Source organism: Aplysia californica, unplaced genomic scaffold, assembly GCF_000002075.1.
Source record: "Aplysia californica isolate F4 #8 unplaced genomic scaffold, AplCal3.0 scaffold00049, whole genome shotgun sequence".
Classification (NCBI taxonomy): domain Eukaryota; kingdom Metazoa; phylum Mollusca; class Gastropoda; order Aplysiida; family Aplysiidae; genus Aplysia; species Aplysia californica.
Genome location: NW_004797319.1, coordinates 1,103,954 through 1,125,163, shown reverse-complemented (window position 1 = coordinate 1,125,163; position 21,210 = coordinate 1,103,954). Strand labels below are relative to the sequence as shown.

At 39.3% G+C, this 21,210-nt stretch overlaps 1 protein-coding gene across 3 annotated transcripts in view; it reads left to right on the top strand.

The window, feature by feature from the left end:
* Positions 1–1,927: 1,927 nt before the first annotated feature.
* The window catches only part of LOC101864368, a 44,375-nt gene continuing 25,092 nt past the window's right edge, over positions 1,928–21,210 (top strand). Inside the window, exons 1-8 of one of the 3 annotated variants that reach the window (XM_035968278.1) lie at positions 1,928–1,999; positions 6,994–7,346; positions 8,516–8,762; positions 10,271–10,649; positions 12,635–12,811; positions 13,351–13,454; positions 16,079–16,197; positions 17,399–17,547. In XM_035968278.1, coding sequence (XP_035824171.1) covers positions 7,022–7,346; positions 8,516–8,762; positions 10,271–10,649; positions 12,635–12,811; positions 13,351–13,454; positions 16,079–16,197; positions 17,399–17,547 — 1,500 coding nt within the window. In that variant the 5' untranslated portion in view covers positions 1,928–1,999; positions 6,994–7,021. The other 2 variants (XM_005092595.2, XM_005092597.3) reach the window with 2 other exon arrangements.

Here is a 21,210-nt window from a genome sequence, read left to right as displayed (position 1 = left end):
TTATTATTATTATTATTATTGTTGTTGTTGTTGTTGTCGTTGTTGTTGTTGTTGTTGTTGTTGTTGTTGTATTGGCGAACGTCTGATTTTACTGTGTCGTGACGCCAATGTTTCACGCCTCCCTTGAGTCAATTCAGGTCATCTCTGGGCCAAATAGGTTTTAGTAAAAGTTGTACGGCACTTGCAACACAATAAGGTCATATCATAAGTGTCGAAGATTAGAGGTGTTACAAGAGAGTAAAAAAACACAACAAAAGAAGGAGGAGAGATAAGGTCGATAGAAGATGTTTGATAGGAAAGAAAGAGCAAACCACACCAGAGCACATGCCAACCACCCACTCTCGGGGCCAGGCTACTCGACCCTACATGTCAGGGCCAAATTGAGCGGAGAGGGATACGATATCCCCACTGACCGAGGGAGACTTTCATTTTGGTAAATGTTTTGCGACACTTGTAACGCAATTAGGTCATACTGTAAGTGTTGTAGATTAGAGGTGTTACAAGAGAGTAACAAACATGAAAAAAAAAAAACAACTGAAAAATTGTTAATGTATCCCACGGGCTCATAATAATATGACTTTATGCAATGGCGAGAACCGTAAAACATTTATTTAAAAATATAATTTATGAAAATAAAAAAGAAGGAGAGATAAGGACGATAGTTGTTTGATAGGAGAGAAGGAGCAAAGCCCACCAGAGCATCCGCCAATCACTCACTAAATGACCATAATATTATTCTTTCAGTCGGGCAAGGGGCGTTGGACACACACACACACACACACACACACACACACACACACACACACACACACACACACACACACACTGTGCTAAACCTATACATGTGCCGTTTCCTTCGATATCCTCACCTCGATCGATCTCGACCCCGGAGCGTCCAAGGTGGGATATTGCCTATTGTTGGGATTCTGCCTTGACCGTAGCTGTGACCCCCTCCACCCACCTTTCCCCACTGGTCGAGCCCATGTAACGGTTGATATAGCTGGTGCATGGTTCTCTGCTCAAGCTATAATACAGCAGTCATCATCTTCAAAGCAACTTATATCTATTATGTATAATATAATATTAAAGGAGCAATTGAAGTGCGCAACACCGCACAACGGTCCATGTACGTACACCTATATATGGGACTAGATATCTAGGCCTTGCTAGTCCTTTTCAGGTTAGGACTTAGATGGACAACACGAAGTCTGCTAAGTCTAACGTTTTACATGTATCCCCGTTCTTTCTGACAACCAAGCTAGGCTGGAGTTCGAATCTGGGCCAGGCCTTTCGATGCCTTTGCCAGGCTTGCAGACGAACACAAACTTGATGATATAATAATTATATAAATTCCTTAAAATGGAAATTGACATACGCATCGTTTTGAATGAAAAAAAGCAAAAATCAATTTACAACACAACAACAACAATAACCCCCCCCCCCCCAACACTTTCATCTCATGACTTCTGATTTTACTAGGCTATGCAGTTAAATTAATTAGCCTGCTCCAGTAGTATAGCCTATATTATATTGTATTCAACACAAGACCCAAACTGAATGAAACAACGGAACCTTGCTCTCATTTGGGTCGTGACGGGCTACCAGATTGCAGTGATGAGTAGTTAGTTATCAGGGGTCTTCGACAAACCCTTAAACTTCATTTAATAATGAATAATGATATGTGGTGACAACGCTTGGGCATTAAACAAGAATAAAAAGAAAAGAATCATATTGCACTTTTATTTAGTTCATATGATAGGCTAATAATATCAGTCTCACTCTGAAAAATAAAACAAAAACAAATTCGAAACAAAACAAGCCCAAACGAACTGTATAATATTTATTTATTATATTATTGGCTATTGGTCCCGAGATCGAGCCCCGGGTCCGATCGATGATTCAATGCTCACGCACTTCTTCGGAGACCCTGTCGCCAACATGGTCATAGCTCAGCTTCGTTCGTGGGAGTAAATGAAACCTTTTAATTCTTGGGAACAAGGTAATACGAATTGAACAATTCTGAGACAGGAAAGTTTCTCACTTGGATCCCAATTGAACACATATATCTAGATCTAGATCTATTTTTTTTGTCCAAACACTTTAGGCTAAGCAAATCCGATCAAAAAGCAAAGAGACAAAGCATCCAGGTGCTCATGAATATTAATTAGCAGGGTTGACCTAGATAGGCCTAGACCTCGCCAAAGTTGTGGTCCAGTGTTGTCCCGAACCCAACTTTACCCAAGAAACGAGGATCAGCTGCAGTAAGTTTACATGGTTCTTTCCGTTAATGCCCATGATTTACACTGCATTTCAACCCTAAGTAGCCTGTGGGACGTGCTTGTCTTTTTGTTATGCCAAGATTAATAGCAGCTTTTTGTTGCCGCCGTGTCATCGCGGGCTGGATGCCATGATGGTCAACTGCAAAAGCCTGTTTCGACGGCTGTACATGGTCGTTTTCGCCTTTTCAAGGACGTAGTTTTCACAGATAGACGGAAACTAAAGCTTTGATTGAATCTTACAATATAAATAAATTATTATTTACTATTATATATTCAAATTATCGTCGAAATTCTCTCATTGTCGTCGGTCGGACCACGATACGGAGAAACCCTTGAGGCTTGACTTCGGACTCTTCAGTGACATGGAACTGAAAAGAGTCACAGACATGGCGGAGTCTTTTTGGAGGTTGTCTGTGATCCTGTGGGCTTTTATTTCATTCCGAAGATTGTGCCAAAAAATGATCGTGATGCATGTATTTCCTAGCTGTCATGTTGCATTCAGAAGCAAAAGACCATAAGCGCCCACAGAAACTAATGGTGCCACATAGACGGAGACCTTTTTGACAGTGGAGGACTGCCATTCCAGATTCCAGTGAAACTTAGTCCTGAGTCTAAATCTAGAATCTAGATCTAGATTCTAGATCTAGGTCTAGGTATATGGATTCTCGATCCTGTATCCAGAACCTAGATGTCGATATTTGTCACTTCCCTAGCAAGGATTAGATCATTAAATCAAGGTGCACAAGCTGTAATTTGGAGATTTAAAACTACTAAGTCTGGCAGGCCTAGGCCTAACTAGGTAACTAGGGGCCTACTGTACTTCTCCTTCGTGCTACTGCCCAGAGTCCAGCCAGAGTAGAAGAAGGCTGACTGGTTGGACTAGCCTACTGCTGGCATTGAAAATACTGAAAAATAAAGATTGAGCAGGATTAATTTTTTAAAGAGTTTTGATTAGTTTCTGAAATGATAAATAGATCTAGATCTAGATTCTATGTTTATTTTTTATCCAAATCCTTTTGTTTTGTGGGGAATAAAGTTGAACATTAAATAATAATAATAATAATAAATAGCTTTTGTATAGCGCATGTCCCCACTCGAAAGCAAGCTCTATGTGCTTTACGCTATATATTATTACCCGAGCAGTTATAGAACACTCAGAAGCATTCTCAGCTTCTCGGGATGCAAATTTAGTCAGGCACTTTTTCAACTCCCATCTGCAGCGTTTGAATAGAGGAAGAAGTGTTAAAAATGCCTGGTCTTAGTCTTGTATAATTTATGTGTATTATATAAAAAGTATTATTTTCAGGAAATGACAACAGGACTTTTTGATTGTGGCCCTGGAGCCTCTCCCACCGCGAGTGTGGCGAGATTTATAATGTTACAAATTTTTACAGAATTGTAAAGTTTTAGTTTATAAACTATGTTTCGACGACATGCATGATGCGCATAAAATGAAAACAAGGTGTAACTTCGAGGACTCGCAGCTTGCGTTCTCCTGTAGATAATGAGCTTTAGTGTTCTGAAGTTGAGTACAGTTGAAGCCATTCATTGTGCATTTCAAAACAACAAAAACAGATATTTATAATGTGTGTGCCCTCTGTATATGAGACCGGAAAATCAAATTGTTCCGACGCTTCTTGCTTTCAGGAAGTTTTTTATTGCATTGTGGGTGTAATTCTGATTTCTAAATTGGTAAATTTTTACTTATGCACCCACACACAGATGCATTGATTTTAGGCCGGCACTATTTATCCGAACGTTAGGGAAAATAAAGCTGGGCACTATTTCTCCGAACACTGTGAAATCTCATCCTTTCCCGCAAATTTAGGATATTATATAGATCTATAATTATAGTATAGGCCTACCAAAGATTGTTCGTATACAATATGGTTCAATCGGTCCAAAAAATGTCCGCAGTAAATATTTATAAAAAGAAATGCTACAATTCCAAACAGTTTTTCGCTACAGATATGACGTATGTTGCCTTTGAAGGGTGCTGCTCTTTTTACGGAGGGTTATTGATAACGACACATAGAACTGGCATCTGCGTTTGTCACTGCTGCGACCAATGTACTGACACTGGCAAGCCCCTTAATGTGTGTGATTCCATAATTTACATGTAATATCCTGCACTTTTTAAAAAATTACGCACATTTAGGGTTAAAACAGCCAAATCTTCTTCGGACAGGTGGACACACGCCCTTATTAGTTAATGTTTGTTGTTGTTTGTGGGCTGTTCTAATTTTGATTTCTTTCTGTTGTGAAACCTTTCTTTTTCACGTTTTTACACTCATCAAAAAATCTCTAGACTAGCTAGCTCTTGAAAATTGAAATAGATATAGACACAAAAATTTGCCCCTGTGTGTGTGTGTGTGTGTGTGTGTGTGTGTGTGTGTGTGCGTGTGTGAGTGTGTCTGTGTGGTAGTAAGTGGAGAGTGAGGAGTGTATGTGTCTGTTTGTTTTTCGGGCCTTATTTCAAATTTCAGCCTTTATTCAGTAACAGTTCAAAGTATACAAAAATAGAAACACAGGATCCATTCACTCCAGGGCTCATGAGTCGTTCATCTCTTCCAGTTTCACTCATTCATTCAATTCCCGTGTTCTCTCTCACGGCTCATCCCCGTCCGCATGACTTTCATACCCCACCCCCTCCCTCCAGGCACACACAAATAACACCTCACTCATTCCCTTGCACCCTGCGAACCATGGACAATAATACAGGCAAAACACTGCCTGGGCTGCATTTCTTTCGTTCGTGAGCTGTGGACCAGGCCAGGGGGGGTCGGTGTCATCTTGTAGTTGCTGTCACCTGTGGATACACTCACACATTCTTCCTTTCACTTTCACCCGCTCTTTCACTCACACTGTCTCTCCATCCACAGCTCAACTCGTCATAAGTTCAAAAGTTGCCCACTGGTCATGTTTAGATAGTGTGTGTACATGTGCATGATGGTGGTGGGTGTGTGGTGGGTGTTAGTGAAGGCTGTCTGTAGGCGGGCTTGCCATGCGGTATTCCTTCCCAGACCAGAGGGCAGAGGCAGAATGAAAGTTGGCGCCGAACTCTCGCAATAAATAGGCAAAATATCACGAGACCGGAAGCCGGAAACCGTTCGGAGAAATAAAGATCGGCACTATTTCTCCGAACGTTCGGAGAAATAGTCACTTCGTTGATTTTAGGGCTGAACTACCATAATTTTTGCTGTAAACACATGTTATGGCCACTAAAACCCTTGCAAATCAATTGTTTTCAAGTATCAATCCTAATTGCCAAAACATTAAATCATTGTGAAATCCCTGAAACCCCCAGTAGATTCTTTTTAGGTCGGGGGGCACCCCCAAGTTGTTAAAATCTAAATATTACTATTTTCGAACATCAATAACTCAATATTGAATAACTGTTGATTTGCAGCAAAAATGCAGACCAAATATTTGTGTTCAGCATGCGAAATACTACTAGAAAAAAAAGTAATAAAATATGTACATGAGACAGGTGCATAAGTTAACCCCCCCCCCCCCCCACTAAATTAACCAAAAGGATTTGTTGGCTGTCCATAGTGGTCAGATTGTGTAAGCTTCATATTTAATATTTAAAAAGAGCTCTTGTTTTTTTGTAAAGTCTTGTCATTTTTCAAATTGCATATTGTTGACTCTTTTTGTCCATGACTGATTTTTATAAAGTGATATTTGTACAGGTGATTCAATATTATTCAAACCATAACCACGAGTTTATGAAAAAAAAAATTGAAATGATTACAGTCAAACGTATCAAAATGGAATTGTGAGAGAGCCCCCAAAAATTCCATCTTGGACATTTTCTGTCTGCGACAGGAGAATTTAGAGGGAGGGGGGTTCCTGAGGGCTAGCCTGTCCACAGTGGGATAAAGGGTCACCTGTCCGGTCGGCAAGCAGTAGTCAAGGCTTCACACCTCCCAAGTGGTATCCAAGCCTCTTTGATAACAGCATTTGTCATTCTTATTTATTGTTCCTAGTGCATGCATTTCAAAGGGTCACTGTTCGACCAATGAAAAATAGATTTGACCAATTAAAATGGAAAAGGTTGAACTTCTCTTTGCTTCCACCCTTATCACCACCCATTGATGCGATATAAGCAGAATACCAATATAACGTCTGTTTCCAGGTTGAACAGGTTTCTATTTTACAGTGGTAATTGTAGAGAAATTTATTTTTGGGGAAGTCGGGAGATTCCGTTTTGTGCCAGGTTTCCATTAAGGCAGGTTCGACTGTACCTCACTCTGGTATTGTTCCTTGTTGAAGATTTTATCGATGAGATCCTGCAAGATGGTTCCAGTGAGGAAAGAGTCATTTCTCTGTATGAAAATCAGAATGGATAAGATGAAAAAGGGGCATTTTTAGAACAATTTTCAAAGGATGGTAACTGGAATGCATTGCTTAAGTTTAAAAAACTCTCCTGTGCATGGAATGCTTTCCTTGGTATGTGGTGGTGTAAATCTAGCTGTTGATTGAAAAGCTGAGGTACATAATATGTGAGACTTCTGTGTAAGATTCATTCACTCTGTTACAAGCACCCATTCATATTTTTTACCCTTTACTGAGCAAATGCTTTGAGATGTGACTAGCAGAGATTTCTACTTATCATTGCGACTAATCTACTCAAAAAGTTTGTAAAAATTGTTTATAATTGAGGAGGCTATGTTCCATAGATTAATTTTGGTTAAATTTTCCCTCCCCCCAGATGCTGATCATCCGATGGCTGACACGAAATGCCAAAGAACAAACCTACTAAAACCTTTGCATGTGACATTTGTGACTTCAAAGTCAGCAATCGTTACATTTTTAAGCGCCATTTGCACAGATGTCTTTCTATTCATGGCATAGCTTCGAAGTCTTCAACATCTCGCAACCCTATGAGGTTGAAAGGAACAGAAGGACTGCTCACTAAGGATGCATCAGGTCAAAATGACTCATTAAAAGAAGACGGAGAAGGTGAAAAGCTGGAGGATGAGGATGTAGCCTCTGTTTCAAGACTTGATCGAAATGGAAAAGAAGAGGAGAAAACTGAAGGTCTTGAAGGAAGTATTGATGAGGGTAAGTTTGAATTACATTTGAGTGTTTTATTTAGTGACGTACAGACGTGCTTTCTCACAAGTTTTATTCTGAGCATGTAGAGGTGAGAAAAGGCATTACATGGAGCCAGTGGTTAAACTTTGAAGTCTGCATGATCTATTTTTTGTTTGTTTTATAAATCAACGCCAGATTGACTAGTTAGTTGGATGTTATTATTATGATATTGACTTCACATCTCCAGGTTGCATGAATATACTCTGCAAGTGTTAAAAGACCTTTCTCAAGTCTTTTACTGACTGTCATTATTTGCTCTTTGTTTTTTCAGTTGAAGTGTGTTTGTTTAACTTTAAAATGTTGAATATGTAAAAAAGATGATTACTTTTGCATAGATAAAAACTTGTGAAATACTGTGGATTCCACTTCAACCAGAATCTGCGGAACTGCTGTATTTTCTTTGATGTGGCAGAGATCAGTTTAGGGAGGTTGCTCAAATAGAAGCAAAAAAAATCAAGGAGTTTATTTTCTTTCGGTTTACTGGTATTTTCGGATTAACAGTGTTTGGTTTAAGTCGACTTTACTGCAGTTTAATTAGTTCAGTATGTAGTCACCCTAAGCTGAATTTTCTTTCTAAAGATGTTGAGATACTATACTTGTTTCCGTTAACTTTTTTATCTCCGGCATGCCACTCCCAGCGGCTCGCAGTCGGAACCACTGTGCCAGTGAGTCGCTGACAACGGCTCGGGCACATTCCTTTACAACGACTTCGACATCAAATTACTTTTCGTTAGTTGCCGAAAGCAGGTCTCTTTTATCGGGATTTCATTCATTAGATGAACAATCAAAATAGGGTCGCTTGTTTTGATTTACTGACCCATTTAGTGACGTTTTTGTCATTTTTTGATTTGGTACCAAAAAAGGGGCCTTGCGAAGTAGGTTTACCCCCCATGGAGATAAAGAGTTAAGCACTTTTGCAAACACTCGAAATTCAGAAAATGATTTAGGTAATAAGTGCTTCTTTTCAGTTTATAGACTGTTTCTGAACAGATCTGACTTATAAGAAGACATTCAAATCTACGTTTTATGTATCTTTGTGTTCTGTCTTAAGGTTTTTTGCCATGATTGGTTACTGCTGTCGTTACTGGTGAAATTAACGAGTGATTACTGTCAAATTTATGTGAACATATTTTCAGTTTCCCTCATCTCTGAAACTGAAAAATATGGCAACACTGTATCGGACACGAGCCACACAGAAGTCAATGATTCAGAGGTTAAAACTGAGGTGCAGTCCGATAGCCATCCCTATGATCTGAAAGAAAAAACAAACTGCCCTGAACAGAACAATGAAGAGATTTCTATCACACGGACAGAGGGAACTTCAGTACCCATGGAGACTTCAAGAGTCCTGACCTCGAGTACACCAGTAGCACCCTACAGCAGGTGAGACTGGAGGAGTTCTTTACAAAATTTCCTAGTAGTGTTTAGACTACTGCTAAAGTTGTCTAATGCTCAGGCCAGCCTCTTGAAAGTCTACTACTTAACCTGTTATTTTAAACTTTAGATAGTCGAGTGAATCTTCTGCTTTTCAGTTTATGGAAGTTTTTCTCCTCCTCCTCCTCCTCCTTCTCCTCCTCCTCCTCCTCCTCTATATTTGTATTATGATAATCATTAGCATTATTTATTTATTTATGTATTTATTTATTTATTTATTTATTATTTAATTGTTGTTGTTTTTTAAATAAAAATTATCATTAATACTGCCCTGAATCCATAATCGTGTTATCGATAAAAATAGACGGTAACATAAATGATGACACTATAAGGGGGGGGGGGAGATGATGAGAAATGGTAGGGGGAGGGGGGGGGGGCAATTACAGCGAATTATAGGCGATTTCCAGGTTGAGAACCATAGATATGAGGTACATAGAAGCGGAACCAATAAATTGGCTAAAAGATGTTATTAATCCGCATACAGGAAAAAGAGGCTAAAACAGCACCTGGACATGGATGGCTGGTGCCTCTATAAATAAATCATTGATCAGGTCTGGTCAGGAAGCTTTTTTTTTGTAAAATTTATTCAATCATAGTTTGTGTTGTTCATACTTCCATAAATCTGAAATTCTTTTGAGCCTTTTCTTTTTAAAGGTTTTCTCAGCTGATGGTTCGGGGACTTCATTGAGCTGTTTAGATATGGGATTATTTATTAAATTTCGGTTGTAATTAGCGATGAACAAAACTATTTCTACTCAGAATTGGGTATGTGGAAGGCAGAAAATTGGTGATATAAAGACACCCTGAAGACTTTTCTGAAAGATTGCTCCATTATTGTGAATGAGTGGGATACTCTCTGTCTTGACCAATCACAGTGGCATAAAGTGAAGACGTGCGGCAGCAAGATTTTTTAAAAGAAAAACAAAGTTTGTAAAGCAAATGTATTCAGAGATGCAAGAAAATCATGACACTCGTATCATGATATTGATACTGGCCCAACAAACCAGTGGCTCTGTTTGAAAAGTTCTTTAAAAGAATAGCACTTGAGGGTAACAAGTGAAGCCATACGGTTTAACCAACTACCTACATGTTTAAGCAGAGCAGCACACTTTAAGAAAGGGAAAGGTGCCACTATTTGCATTTTTCCATTCTCTCTTTACCATGCTAGTTACCCTGGATGTAAAAGGTCATCGTTAGTTCATAATGGACAAATGATTATTATTATTAAAGGTTGATGCAGGAATCTATTTCCTGTTTGCTTTTGTATTTTGATTTTGCCAATGAAAGTGTGCTGATTTTGTCAAGGACTGTTAATAAACTTCCTTGTGAATAATAACAGTACTCCATGTCTGCTATAATAAAAGAGATTTGAATTGTACTTTTTTTATCTTTCTGTTTCATTGAAAAAGATACATATAGCCCGTAAATTTGTCACCCATATTGCTTTCTCATTGCAGAAAATACAAGTGTGATGAATGCCCATTTGAATGTCGGAGCTCTCGTGAATACCTGTACCATTTGCGAGATGTCCATGGCAACAGGAGACCCATTTATGAGTGTGGCCGTTGTGACTATGCCTCCCGTTTCAATAACAAGGTGGAGAGACACATGTCTGTGCACAAGAAAAAGCTAATGGGTTTACCTCAGATGGAGTGGAAGACAAAGAGGAGCGAGAGACTTCAAAACCAGCTTCAGACGGGCACAAATTTGGAAGGGGATGAAGTAGGTGAAGGAGAGGAAAGCAACCTGCGTGTGAAGCCTCTAAAATTGCTGCGGTTGAATAAGAAGACGCCGTCCCTCTTCCAGGTCTCTGATAAGAGTGAGGGTCAAACTGCAGTGAGTATTGATGGGAAGTGTATCAGATTCTGTTGTATTCTATCATACTGTGGCAGAGATGCCAACCAGTACGATTTTACGTATTTTAGTACGATTTTTTGCTGAAAATACGCGAATACGACTTTTCAGGAAAAAATACGCATCCTGGAATGCGAAAAATACGAGATTGAGTAAACCTATCTCAAGTCCCATCTTTTGTCAAAATAGTATCAGTATCGCAGAACTGGAATATTTGAAAACCAAGTCCAAAGTTGTTAGCAAGTTTATTTTTGCCGGTCGCGATCGTGATATTATATTCGTTCAGCTTCTCCCGGTCCGGAGAGTACGTTTTACTTTCACGCGAATAGGCAGCTATGGCGGCAGGCGGAAGCGTATGTGACACCGAGGCTCGATTGGGAAAATCAAGATCTACTTTCGCTTTCGTTACCATTGAGTAGTTTGCCAGCAGTTGTCTAATAACGCAACTTTTGTGACATGCAGGTTGTGCAGTATAAACGCAAGGTCGCTGTGCAAATAAAATTTAATCAATGCTCGGACTTGCCTCTGTGCTGTCACTTGTGGAAAAAAAAGAAAAGAAAATACAAGCGTAGTCCGATTTTTAGATTGTCTGGCTCGCCATCGTGACCGGTCACTGAACCTGCGCGCATTCGTGTCATAAATAAATGCGGCATCGTGTGAGCAAAGATCGTCTTTGGTGGGAGTAACGGCCTTGCGAAGTATATGACTACGGAATAGGGGAGGAGATTATTGATTTTTTGGGGGTTTAAGATATGGGGGAGGGTGTGATGGCAACACCAGAGGACAAAAACTTGGAAGCACATTTCAAAATTTTGATTAGAGCTTTCTGCAAAGCGCGCGTTGGTGCAGGCCGTGTGCGGAATGGGGACCCTTCAAACTTTGCAAGTCTGTGTTATTGAAATAAAGTGTTCGCGTTTCATTGGATGGGTGATAGTAAATTATACCTAGCCTACAGTGTATGTTGTGGCTTTCTTTTCAAGACTGGTAGATTTTCAGTGTCACTACATCTTGCCCTACCACAGCTATTACAACTCTCACAGTGCATGGGTCTACTTGAGTCATTCAAGTTATCGCTTTTCTCTGAGTTTGAGCAATAATTTGAGTCTGTCAGTTCATAATATGAATCATGACACCCAGACTGGTTCTTGGTTGTCGAAATTTTTGTTCTAGGCTCTTCTGAACTCTCAAAGCAGGATTTATTTTTTACATAATAATGAGAGGAAAATATTAGCGGTATAATAGACTGAAATATTTAAGTCAAACAAGACCCCAGTAGGACACTGAACACTGACATGTTGTTGACTGGATACATGTATATTGTACGCGTATGTGCTCCCTTTTTCGAGCTGGTGAGCTAGTAATTTTTTTTCAGGAAATATTGCTGAACCCCTTTAACATTTTACTATTACTAATCGGTCGGTCGGTCGGTCGTGGGGAATACACATTTCCCCCTGAAAATACACATTTTCATATTTCCCAATACTCATTTCGGTTTTCTGTGGTTGGCATCTCTGCTGTGGTGTAAACTTTCATCATACTCTATACTATCCAAGCTTTGAGATAATCCTCATTTTAAAAAAATTTTCTTTTTCAGGTGCCACTGTGACTGGTCTTTTTTGATATGCCTCTTGGCTTTCTGTTTCTAATAAATTGACCTTTGTAATCTTTTTTTTTTTTGATCAGATTATGCACGAGTGCCTTTATAATGACAGAACATGAATGAGAACTGCATTGGGCTATAGGCATGAAGTGCTTTCAGTAAATATCAATATATATGGCTGTGACAATATTCACTAACTAGTGAAATGTTTTATTTACCATCCAGTCTGCTCAAAATTTATTGGCAAAAAACATTAGACAGTAAGGTTACTTTTATGAGAAAAAAAAACAGGACTGTCCAATACAACTGTCAACCTTTGATATGAAATGTACAATGTCCAGTTTTCTTTTTTTTTTTTTTTCCTCAGAGGAAATCCAAAGAAGTGTTCAAGCTGATACTATCTGAGAATGGGAGTCAATTTTATCAGTGTAGGGACTGCTTGTACTTCTCTCCTCATTCTCACAATGTGAAGAAGCACCATGCTGTCTGTCATAACAAGATGCTTACCTGTCCCCACTGTTCCCTGTTTGCCACAACAGGGCAGGTAAGAGTGTTATTCTGAAGTAACAGACATGGTGGCTACACCCTTTTCTTTTTTATATTAGAAATTTTAGTGCTTTCTTTTTTTTTTTCTCAGACGTAGATGCAAAGTTTAACGATTGATATGTTACAGATGTTTAGATACTGGTGTTTGTTTTCTGAGATGATGAATTTTAGAATTGTTCTCTTCTGTGGACATTGACATTAGACTGGTATATTTATTTTGAAGAATTCAGTGGCCACAGTTATATTATAAGATGGTACAGATGATGCGCTCTAAAGTTACCAGATTCAAATTGTAGCTCTACACCAAGATATGACATGACATACATTTATTTGTTAACGTTTATGACTGATATGCTTGATAAGGGCATGATTTTGTTAGTTTTGAAAGCGAACTTTTGTGGATTTTCCTCCTGTTTCAATGTTATTCAATGTTGACCAGTTTTTCACCAGTTACTGTTGGAATATCTATAAGATTTAGACTGAAAGTAAAGATTTGAGAAGATCCTCTACTTTTGCCTCTTTCACCTCTTTTGCCAGGCTGCTTACTATGAACATCTGCTTACCCATCAAAACCGAGGCTACACCAAATGTCCTGATTGCTCTTATGTCACCAATGCAAAATCCAATTATGAGAAACATCGGTAAGTGTTTGAGTAGGCAGTGTATACAACTCATTGTTGAATAAGCAGAAAGGTTTCAGCCCAAATTTGTCTTTTAGATGTTGTTCAGTTGATGCAGAAAATCATGTCGGCTACGGGCTATGAAACAATGGCGAAAGTTGTTAGCGTGATAACTTTTGGCTTCATCATGACAAAAGTACATTGGCTTAAGAAAAAAAAGAAAAGAATCAGTTTGCTCAAAAAAATACACAAGTGCCTGTCTGCTTAATGTGCAGTGTCTGAGTCTCTTTTGTTTTTCATAATATATGGAAAGGGGATAGGTAGTTTATAAGGTATCTTTTTTCTTCAGGGATTGATAGATTATAAACGTGAAAGAGGATTGAAGAGGAAAAATGATCAGTAAGAGAAAAGATGCAGCACTGAAGTCAGAGAGGTTGTGTTGTGACTTGTGAGGAGCGCCCTACAAATTGGGGAGTATGCTGGGTGGAATAAGCTGAAATTGTGTCCCGTCTTAGAATGGCATGAGAAGTGATAGAGACAGAAATTTATGCTGTTGTGTGATCATAATATGGATACTTCATTTATATTTTGAAAACATTCTCTGTATATATAGCAATGCCAATTGCTTGCTGTGCATCGGGCCGCAAATCACACTGCGCCGGGGTGTAATTTTTGGGCTGTTTTGGATTAGAGGTATTCTAAGTACAGTAGTCTCTGCCTAAGATCCCACTGCGTACGATTCCAGTTTGCTGAAGATCCTGCTGTTTTAAGAAAACATAATTTTTACTACACAAAAGTCACTTCTAAGATTCTGCTATGAAGGATTACATTGGGCCAAGATCCTGCATTTCAGATAATAGTTTGAGGAACAAAAACTCAGCATGGGCGCAGCTGATCAACCAAGTAGCGAAAATTTACGATCAATTTACTGCCCCTTGCATCTCAGATCATCCACTATCACGAGTTCGATCACATCTTTGTGTTGTAAATCTTGATGAAACAGTGCAACGTTTGCTCCAGATGGGATCACACAGAGGTGTGAACTTGTTGACGAGTTTGTTTTCCCCAAATATCGCATTCACATCTATGCTCTCCACTAGAACTTACATCACCAGCTGGATGGGTAGGGCCTACAAGTCCCTTCAGAAGGGATCACATTGAACTGTGAACTCTCAGCCCTTTGGTTTCCCTTTCCATTGCAGCAGTTGTCTATACACCCAAATTTGCTAGACAGACTGAATTTTCACTGGTGCAGTCATAACTGTACAGTGGTGTGTTATTACATTGGGGGGGGGGGGGGGATCAGTGAGAGATGCAAAGCTATACATTTTGGACAGGTAAAGGTGATGAGGAGCAATAGGATCGGCATAGATCTCGAGACTGAGGATTGGATAAGTGACAACTACACGAATCAAGCCATTACGGTTGTATTGGTCATTAATGTTGACCACTCTTTGCTCTCCATAAGTCATAAACCCACCTAAGGGTCATATCAGTACATTCCAGAGTAACAGGATACCATTTCACTGATTGTGGGCATGAACATGAGTCACCATAGATTCTCCCCTTGGTGTTTTGACTAAGATCCTGTTTGCCCAAGATGCTGCATTTTTCTTGCTCCCAAGAATCGGGATCTTAGGTGGAGACAACTGTATAGTTACGGGAATTCCCGTGAGCAAGAATGAATTAAATAGGGCAATCAATTGAAAGGCCAAACATACTTGCTACATGCAAACTTACAATATTGACTTATTTCTAGAACTGGAGAAATTCCCGCGTTTATATGATTTTTCATCCGTTCTTAAAAAAACTAAGTGGAGCTGCTGTGTTTTCGTCGATCAAGCAAGCGCTCCACATTTTGTCTTTAATACTGTCATATTTCAAATCCTTGTGTGTAGTACATTTTACTTACCAACTTGAAATTACAACTCATTCAGTGTACTAGCTTGCATGTTAAAGGTGCGTGATCACCTGTTGGCATGTGATTGGCTGCCTTAAATTAAATAGGTCACAAGAGTCCGCTGTTGGTTTTTTGCTGTTCCGCTTTGCTAAGTTGTAGAAGGGTGATTGTAGAGCTGCACTGATTCTTTATATCATTTCTGTTACAGGTGGAGTAAATTCATTTGATTTCTGACCAGTATATTCAAAATTAAATCAATTTAGTTTTTAAGCAAAAATGTGATGGAAACTTAGTTTTAGTACAAGTAGTAGTTTCATGTAAAGTCTCAGTTAGATAGATTTTAAAGCAAATATTAGTCTTAAAGATCCCAAGTAATAAAGACATTGGAATACTGATAGCAAAATTGGATTGTGCACTAAAAAGCACATTAAGATGCCAAGTTTCATTTATGTACACTCAAATTTGTTCCTGACCTGTGAACAATTTTTTCTCAAAATATGTTGGAATCAGCCTACTGTTAGGCGATTTTTGTCTATATTAACAATCTCAAATATGTTGCAACTGAAAATGTTGATAAATTTTATTCTTTTCATCAATGGATTTTAAATCTTTAAAAACCCACAATGCTCAAGAGTACAAAAGCTTTCATTTAAGTTTCTTTTAAAGAAATTTCAATGAAAATTGAATTTTTCATAATCATTGCTACTTTTTATGTTATTATCATTTTTCATGTTCAATTTAACAGGTCTTTCCATGAGCGGGAATTTCCATTCAAGTGCACGGAATGCAGCTTTGGCTCCGATTCAGAGAGCAAAATAAAACGTCACATGGCAACTCAGCATCGCAATCCCTCTGCAGTTAATGGTGAGTTTTGAGTTGGTGTGTCTTGTCCTTTTTTTTTTTTTTTTTTTTTTTTTTGTGTGTGAAAGAAAGTACCCCCTCAGAACCACCAGTTTATGTTGTACATGCTTAATTGGAGGAGCTACCCTTGAGGACCATTTTCTATGTTTGTTGCCTAAGATGAAATCTAAGTACACATATAAGACAGGCATAGTAAAATCTCTTTATACGCAATTTTATTTTGGCATAGCTACAATGAATTTCAAATCCCTAAGGCTTTCTTATTTACTGACCAAATTTGACGAGAGTATACCTGAACTTTACCCTATCAAAGTAACAGCAAGTTTTTTTCAATAAGTGCAAAAGAAAAAAGAATATGAGAATTTTCCCAAAGTATAAAAAACTTTCTAAATTTAGGTTGCGTAATCGCTCAAATATCTCTCTGCTACATTGATGACAGCCTTGCCACCTATGTTTCCTGAAAGTTTCATTTCAAAAGGACGAAAACTAAGGAAGGAGTTGGGAAAAAACATGTTTTCAAAGGCAATTTACGAGGAGAATAAAATCTTTTTTCAATTGTATCAATGCTATTTTTAGACAAAAAACTGGTTGTCTTAAAAAATCAGCCAACATAAAATTTGCATAGCCTGACCTAAAATCTGCAAAATCAAGGGTAGCTCCTCCCCTTAATATGTCAGTGTTTTCCCTCTGTGTTATCTTCAGTTTTATCACTGCTGATACTATGAGTACAGATTTATGTAAGTGGGTTACCTCGTGAAAATGCTGACCATGAATGTTGGTCTGTGTGAGATGTTTTTTAGATAGGAATTGCGTTGGTCGTACATACACAGTAAAGCTCAGGTTCACCAAAAGGAGCAAAATCCCCTGTTTTTCTTTTTAAAGATAAAAATTAAACACATGCCTCATATCAATCGTACTCCTGTAAAAGCAGCTTCAGATCTGACAAAATAGCTTGCGCTACTAGCAACCCGAACAGACAGGTTTCTGTGCATTTGTCTCCTACAGCACAAAACTCTTCTTCAGTCTCAGCATCCTATGATTGATTTTAACGTTAAAGAGCTGTTATGAGATATATTGTTGCAGTATTGACAAGTTAATTCTTCCCTTAGCTTCTGAACGAAACATGGTAACGTAACTGAGATGTTAAGGAAAATACATGCTTTTGTCAGAAACAGAGGATGTAGTCAGTTTTTCTCTTTTTCAGATTGTATTTCTGTGGCACGCAAGGATCTGACAGAGGATTTGGAGACTGCAGAAGAGGGTGTGGATATTTCTTGGGAAGATATGGATTTAGCAGATGAGGATATGAGTGGCAGTTTGCCAGAGACAGATGTGGACAGTCTTATGCAGCAGGTTTGTTCAGTTTTGCTTTCTGGTAAAATGTTCAACTGGTATCTGTGGTGTTGTGGTTGTGCTCTAGGCAGATGTATGCTGATGTGAGTGTGTTTCCTGAGTGGAGAAGTTTTTTTATGAAGTATCTCCATCTGTCTGCTGAGATTTTGTCTCCCCTTCAGCCCAAGTGTCAGTTGGCTCTCCGAAAGGATTTAAATTATAACGATGCTAACACTAGCAATGTAATAAATCAAATGGACTTTACGTTTTAGTGGCTAACGGTTGTCCATGATTTTATGAAGTTCAGGTAAATATGACTTTTTTTTTTTTGGTGGATGGTTTAGAGGGCGCCTCTTAAAGGCCCTTCTTTTATTTCCTTTTGTTGTTTCTGTCGGTCTTACTTTTTCCCAGGGCTAAATAACTGCTATTGTGTCAATATGCTTGTCTGCCTGCGAACAAAACAATAGTCTTCTTTCTGATCTAGTGTCTCAGCTTGAGTCTGGAGGGTTTAACTGATCCTCTACACGGCTGTTCAGTTTCACTCTCCGAGCGGCGCACTTAGTTGTAGCCCGTCTGACCCTTCTGACCCCTGTGACCCCTCGCGGAAGGTAATAAATCTCGACGCGTTACGCCACTTCCACCGGCCTATCCCTAGATCTGACCGCTCCGCGCGGTAAGGGTACAATTTACAGAAATTAACTGGAATTTACAACATAGTACTCCCTTTCTCCATCCCGTAAACCTAGGAGTGTTGTATACTAAATAAAAGCTCAGCATCTCCTCTATAACCCGCAGTTTGAAACCAGTTTCTATCTCGTTTTCTACTCCCTTGGGATACCTATATACTACCACTGTTGTACAGCTCTGTGTTATTGAAGTTTTTGGATTTAAAAGAGAATTTTGATAATTCGAGCCGACAATTTTTGTTTTAACCTTCATATTTCTTTTTATAAATCTATTCTCTCCATTGTGCTGAAAAAATCTCAGGGTAGGAGCTAAATTTCCATGAACTAGCGCACTTTATGTGACTAGTCTAGTGCAACGCTCACTGCAAAGAAAAACACTGTGAAGCGGGAACTTGCCGTCTGACTTTCTTGTGTGTTTATAATAATAGAGGCTTTTAACATCAAAGATGGAACACTCTTATAACATCCACTTTGAGAATTTAAACAAGTTGTGTCGTACTTGTGGTGAAAGAAGTTTAAAAACTAAAGTTTCTCAGCAGCTTCGATTTTTGTGTAAAAACTTTAAGTTTGACTTATTGCAATATTATAGACTGAACATTGACAACGACACAGCCGACAAGCATTCCAACACTCTGTGCAGGAAATGTGGCTCGCGAATATACACACTAGGGAAGCAAATTACAAATGCGGCTTTGAAGGCCGCACAGAAATGTGTAGACGACAGTGCCTATGTTTGGTCCGCTTACGACGCAAGCATAAGCATTAACGAGTGCTCTGTGTGTGCTCGCTATGTTAAACTTAGCAAAGGGTGCATTAAAGAGCGCATTCCTTTGCTTACGGAAGGACACGAGTTGCGTTCTCCGTCCCCCGCTCGTATGGCAGTGGAGTCTGCGAGCATAACGGATACCCCCACCCCAGATGTTTCCACTGTAAGTACAGGCGATGGTGCTCAGCCCTTTACCACTCAATCCATTGACAGCACATTTACACATACAGACGAAGACTCATTTTACATTTCACCAGAAACTCATATTTTGACATCCACACCTAAAACGAAGACGAAACAGTTCACAGACAGTACCAGCTCCCCATTAGTCAAACATGAAACGACAATAGAGTCAACACTTTGGAAATCTGACACAGAGCCACTCACACCGTTAGAAGAAAAAGTTGCTACACATCTGATCAGACGAAAGCTTAACACATCTCAGACGAAAGGACAGTTGAGGTTCAAAACAAAAGGACAGCCATTAGTGTTTCAGAGGATAGTCACACACAGAATATCATCTGACTTAGCAAGCTCACCGACAAGAAAGCGAAGAACAAATATTATTAACAAAGTCAGGCAGTCGGTTGCTGGTAGAAGTAAAAGTGACATAGAAATGCAGCATGCGTCTGACCTAAAGAGACAGGAAAAGTCAGACGCAATATTTTACACAAAAGTGGGACGCGGGAAAAAGTAGTAATAGGGGCAAAGTTTGCTCTTGCCATGAAAGAAGCCCTGGGGTTGACATGGCATCAGGATAGACAGAGGCGTAAATTGTGGAGGAATGTTGGTGTCTGTATTCCGAGTGAACACCAGGAACATCTATGAAGACATTGTTTCAGGTAGTGTAGAAATAGAGAAAATCAAAGTCCACTCTGAGGCGGGAACAAGCAGCTCGCCAGAGGAACCACTGGCCACTGTCCCCGACCTTCAAGAATTTATCTTCCGTCTCATAGATCAGTATGAAAAAGATGGGAAACTGACGTGGCACAATGGCGGCATTCCTAGCGACCAAATGTGGATCAAATTTGGTGGCGATCATGGGAGAGGAAGTCTAAAGATTTCCACACAGATAGTAAACATAGAAAAACCAAACTCTAAAGAGAACACCCATGTCATTGCCATGGTGAAAATGAAGGACACCTATGAAGTTTTGGATGCTGTCTTATCCAAACTTCGTGAAGGAATTTCGAATCTCCAAGATTGCAAATGGAGAGAGAAACAAATAGTAGTGTTCTTGTTTGGTGATTACGATTTTTTTTGCAAAATCTATGGCTTGTCGGGACCCAGGGGAACATATCCATGCCTGTGGTGCCTCACAACTTCAGACGATATGAAGAAAGGAAAAGGTCCAGCTGAAGAGCGGACCCTTTCGATGATAAAGAGAGACTGCAGGCGATTTTTTAAATATGGAAAAGGAAACTTGGCCAATGCTAAGCGATTTCATAACTGTGTTAGGGAACCTCTCCTGGACATTCAAACCAGACACGTTGTTCCTCCGTATCTGCACATATTGTTAGGAATCACATTGAAACATCACAACCTGCTTGAGGCAGCCACACATGATCTCGATGTAATGCTGGCTCAGACCTTTGCTGAATCAGCCACACAAAGCAGGCAGACATCTCCTGCCTTTGATGAGTATGTCAAAATGTTAATTGATAAAAAGAGTTTAGACGAAAAGTTGAATTATTATGAAGGCTGTCTCGCATTTTCTGGAACAGAAGGAGACAGAAACAAGTATCGAAAGTGGGTGGAGAAATGTGAGAATGAAATTCATCAGTTCAAAATCATTCCACTCGCTCAAGGGACAGGCCCAGTGACAAGTAGCTTACAGAAAGTGTTAGAAATTCATGGGATAGTCCCACAGGCTTATCACAGCAGATCGTTTATCGGCAACCACTGCCACAAATACATGCAAGAAACTGTTTACACTAATATCAGCAAACACATTCACCAGTTCACAGTAAGTCTAACATCTGACCAACGCATAGTAGACAAAGCTCAGGAAATAAGAGAGAAATTCAATGCACTCAACAGTAGTTTTTCCAGAATTCACCGCGCCATCTCTCACACAAATATTGTACACCCGTCAGAACACATTTCCATTAGCGCAGACATCGATTCATATCTAAAATTATTCCGCAAGTTATTTCCTCACACAGTGACACCAAAAATACACATGCTAGAGCGCCATTGCCTGCCATTTATGAAAGCCTGGGGCTTTGGCCT